This window comes from Condylura cristata, unplaced genomic scaffold (assembly GCF_000260355.1).
Source record: "Condylura cristata isolate star-nosed mole 26May11 unplaced genomic scaffold, ConCri1.0 scaffold00025, whole genome shotgun sequence".
Classification (NCBI taxonomy): domain Eukaryota; kingdom Metazoa; phylum Chordata; class Mammalia; order Eulipotyphla; family Talpidae; genus Condylura; species Condylura cristata.
The window spans coordinates 30,825,340-30,828,804 of NW_004567126.1; the positions used below are offsets into that span (position 1 = coordinate 30,825,340).

At 68.6% G+C, this 3,465-nt stretch overlaps 2 protein-coding genes across 2 annotated transcripts in view; one reads left to right on the forward strand and one right to left on the reverse strand.

Annotated features, from left to right (window-relative positions):
• Positions 1-1,942, forward strand: part of MED16 (mediator complex subunit 16) — a 10,894-nt gene extending 8,952 nt beyond the window's left edge. Inside the window, exon 13 of the mRNA XM_012729765.1 lies at positions 1-1,942. Within this exon, the coding sequence (XP_012585219.1) occupies positions 1-125 (125 nt within the window). The 3' untranslated portion in view covers positions 126-1,942.
• Positions 1,943-3,218: 1,276 nt separating this feature from the next.
• The window catches only part of CFD (complement factor D (adipsin)), a 2,762-nt gene continuing 2,515 nt past the window's right edge, over positions 3,219-3,465 (reverse strand). The window contains exon 4 of the mRNA XM_012729435.1: positions 3,219-3,465. Within this exon, the coding sequence (XP_012584889.1) occupies positions 3,291-3,465 (175 nt within the window). The 3' untranslated portion in view covers positions 3,219-3,290.

Consider the following 3,465-nt stretch of genomic DNA (forward strand, 5'->3'; position numbering starts at 1 on the left):
GTGGCTGCGTCACCATGCTCAGGTCCCCCAACAAGACGACGGCCATCAAGCAGTGGGAGCAGCGCTGGATCAAGAACTGCCTGTGTGGGGGGCTGTGGCGGCGGCTGCCCCTCAGCTGCCCCTGACGGCGCCGGGCCGCCTGCTGCCCAGGAAGGCGGCTCCGCCCTGACCGGGGCGTGTCCCACACTCCAGGCCTGCCGCGGGCGGCGTCAGGCAGCCTGACCGCTCAGCGCTTCGTCCACCCCGCTGGCCCCACCGCACTGGACAGGCGGGCCGGGAGCTGCTGGGAGCCTGCGTCGGGTCCCCTCAGCCCGGAGGGCACCGCTTCCCCAGGAGGGGCCTCGCCCCTTCCGACGGTCCAGGCCCTCGCACTGCCCTGAGGGGCTCAGCCCGGAATCGGCCCTCGAAGTGGGCCTGCAGGTGACGCTTCCAGGCGGCTCTGAGCTGGCAGGCCCAATAAACACCTGGGAGTGCAGACCTCGCGTGGGCGTCAGGGGCCCCTACAGGCCCCCTCTGTTCTGCATGCACAGTTGGGGCCTTTCGTGCGGTCTGGGCTGTGCTCTGCTGGGCAGGGGTGGGCTGCTCCCAGTGTGCCGACCACCTGCCCTTCCTGCACTGCTCGCCCCTCGCCCCCACCCCAGGCCCTGCCTTCTGCCAGCCACCGCTTTGGCCTGCCCTGCTCTGCTCCCCGTGGGCCTCCAGCCGCACCTGCCTATGAAGTAGAAATCGGTTCTCTGGTTTTGCCCCGGAAGGCCGCGGGGAGGGAAGCCTCGTGGGAACCCTGCAGGGAGTCAGTGGCCGTGTGGCCGCTCCCGTGGGGGCACCCTGCGCACGAGCTTCTGGGGCTTTCGGGGTGGTGAGCGTCCGGGGAGCCCATTACCTGGGCCAGGGTTGTGTGAAGCCCAGCCGCCTGGCACGACACTTGAAATGTCACAGAGCTGGCCCTTCGGGGGACTCGAGGCGCTGGGCCAGCACAGGCTGCTCCTGCCCACTGCCCCTCGCTGAGATGGGCGTCTCCCGTGCACCGCCTGGTGGCAGGCAGGGCGCCCCACGGTGGTCAGGCCGTCAGCCGAGGCCGTGCGAAGGGCTGGCGCTGAGGCGAGGAGCAGAGCCCAGGCCGTGGGGTGGGGACGGCCTCTCCGAGGGTCCTTCCCGCTCTCTCTGCCCAGGCCTTGGCTGCCAGGGGCCAGTTGAGCTGCAGCGGTTTTACAGCAGGACGCCGACTCTCGGAGCCTGTGCAGCCTTGCGACAGCACAGCCCAGGGGACGGGCAGCCCCAGGTGGGCACTGGCTGGGGAGGGCAGCCGAGCCCAGCATGAGCCAGGGCACTTCGGGGGGCTCCAGCCCCGGAGACGAGCCCCCCGCCGCGCACGTGCTCCTGACCACGCGAGCAGGGCGCAGGGCCCGCTGCTGCTTGCACGGGCGCCGGAATAAGCCGCAAGTGCGCCGAGCCCCGCGGCCACAGATGCCCCTGGCTGGCCTCAAGCACGGGCTCTCCCTGGAGCCGGCGGCACCCTCCTGGAGCCCGCTGGGTTCTCCCGGGTAGACAGAGCTGCGGCGGGCACGTTCCCCGCCCCGACCGTCTCTAGTTCTGCCTCTGGGGCCGTCGCAGCGTGTTCCTGTCAGGCAGGAGGCAGGCCAGGTAGCAGGCCGTCCTGCGCTGCCCAACCCGGGGGAGCGTTCTGAAGAGGCCCTGTGGGGTCCAAGGGCTCAGGGCCTCAGCTCCTGGTTCCTGACTGGACTGCAGAAGCCCCTACTCTAAAGGGGCGCCTGCAGGGGACGCCTTGAGTGCGTCTCCCCTGAGGCCGCTGCCTCCGCGGTGCCTCCTGCCTGGAAGTCCCCCTTTGCTGCCAGCAAGCCCAGGACCCGGGCCCCATGTCCCCCTGTGGCCCATAAACCACCCCTGCCGGGCAGTTCTGCTCGGGTGCAGCTGGGTTTCTGACGAACAAGAATCGTGTTTTCATTGTAAGTCTCCGGCATCACATTGGATATACTTATTTTTTAAAGATGTATGCATACAAGAACTGGGGTACAGCCAGAGGGGCGGTGAGAGGGCTCCACAGAGACAGACTGGGGAGCAGAACAGGCAGGTCAATGACGTGCACTGCTGAGGGGGCAGCGGGGCAGGAGGGGTCACCTCCCGGCGGGCATGGGGCTCGCGCCGCAGGGGCCGCGGACAGCTTCGTGGTGCTGCGCTTCAACCCGAAGCCCCGGATATACTTATGAAAAGTATTTTTCTGAAATTCCTATGTACTGGACGTCTGGGGTTTTGTCGCTAGAGCTGGTCTATGGCCCCGGTAGCCCTTCACTCGGGAAGCAGCTAGTGAGAGAGTCTGATGCGAGGGCCCAGCAGCTGTTTCCCGGCCGCCGAGTGCACAGCTGCTCCCGCTGTGGCGGGCAGCGGACGGCGCTGCTTGCTGGCCACCTGCCCCGCCTTGCTTTCGGTGCAGGGGGGCACCTGGGGACCCTTGACTGGGGGGTGCTCAGTGTCACTCCAAGGTGAGCGTGCCATAGTAAAAGCCAGAGTCAGTCTAGTGCCAATCTCCAGGGCCCCCTGGGCTGCCGGACCTCCCCTGTGGGGCCTCCTCTCACCAGAACCCTCCTAGCAGCCCAGGCTCGGGCCGGGGAGGGGCCACTAGTCGGTGTTGGGTTTCAGTGGCTCTTGTCCCACTCAGTAGAAAGGACACAAGTCCTTGGCTGGGTCTTGTCCTTGGTCACCTCCCTCCTCGTTGCCCAGGGGGTAAGCAGATCCCAGGGCAGCGTGTCACCTGCCGCGGCCAGCGCGGTGGGGCCAGGACACCTGCAGACCTCACTGTGAGTGCAGGTGGGGACCTGGCTTCCAGTCCGACCAGGGCAGGGGAGGAGCCAAGGGCTTCTCTGCCTGCTGCCCCGCTGGGGACACGGGCAGCGCGCACCCTCGGAATGTCTATTTACAAAGTCTCCGTCCGGAGCAGGACCTTGCAAGGCACAGAAGGACCTCACGTTTCCCTGGGTCGCAATGGGGTGCAGCGCAACGCGAGTGGGCTTCAGGGTCTGGGGGTGCCCCTGGGCGCCACCGTGCGGCCGCGCGACCCTGGCGGCTCCAGTGCGAGTCTGAGGCTCAGCGCCGCGTCCCTCGGCCCTGGGGTCAGCAACGCGGGCGCTCGCGGCGTGCGGCCCCGCCTCCCCCGGGTTCCCGACCGAGGGCTCCCGCGCGCAGCTCATGGAAAGTCGGCCGCATACGGGACTGGATGCTGCGGGGCGGATGACTTTATTGACGGGGACTCAGCGCCGCCTCCCTCCCCCGGGGTCTCAGGCGGGCGCGGCCCCCGCCATCACGCCGTCGATCCAGGCCGCGTAGCTCGCCAGGCGCGTGTAGATGCCGGGCTTCTTGCGGTTGCCGCAGACTCGCGAGCCGGAGCTGACCACGGCCTCGGCCACGCCCCCGCACACCAGCGGGCCGCCGGAGTCGCCCTGCGCGGGCGTG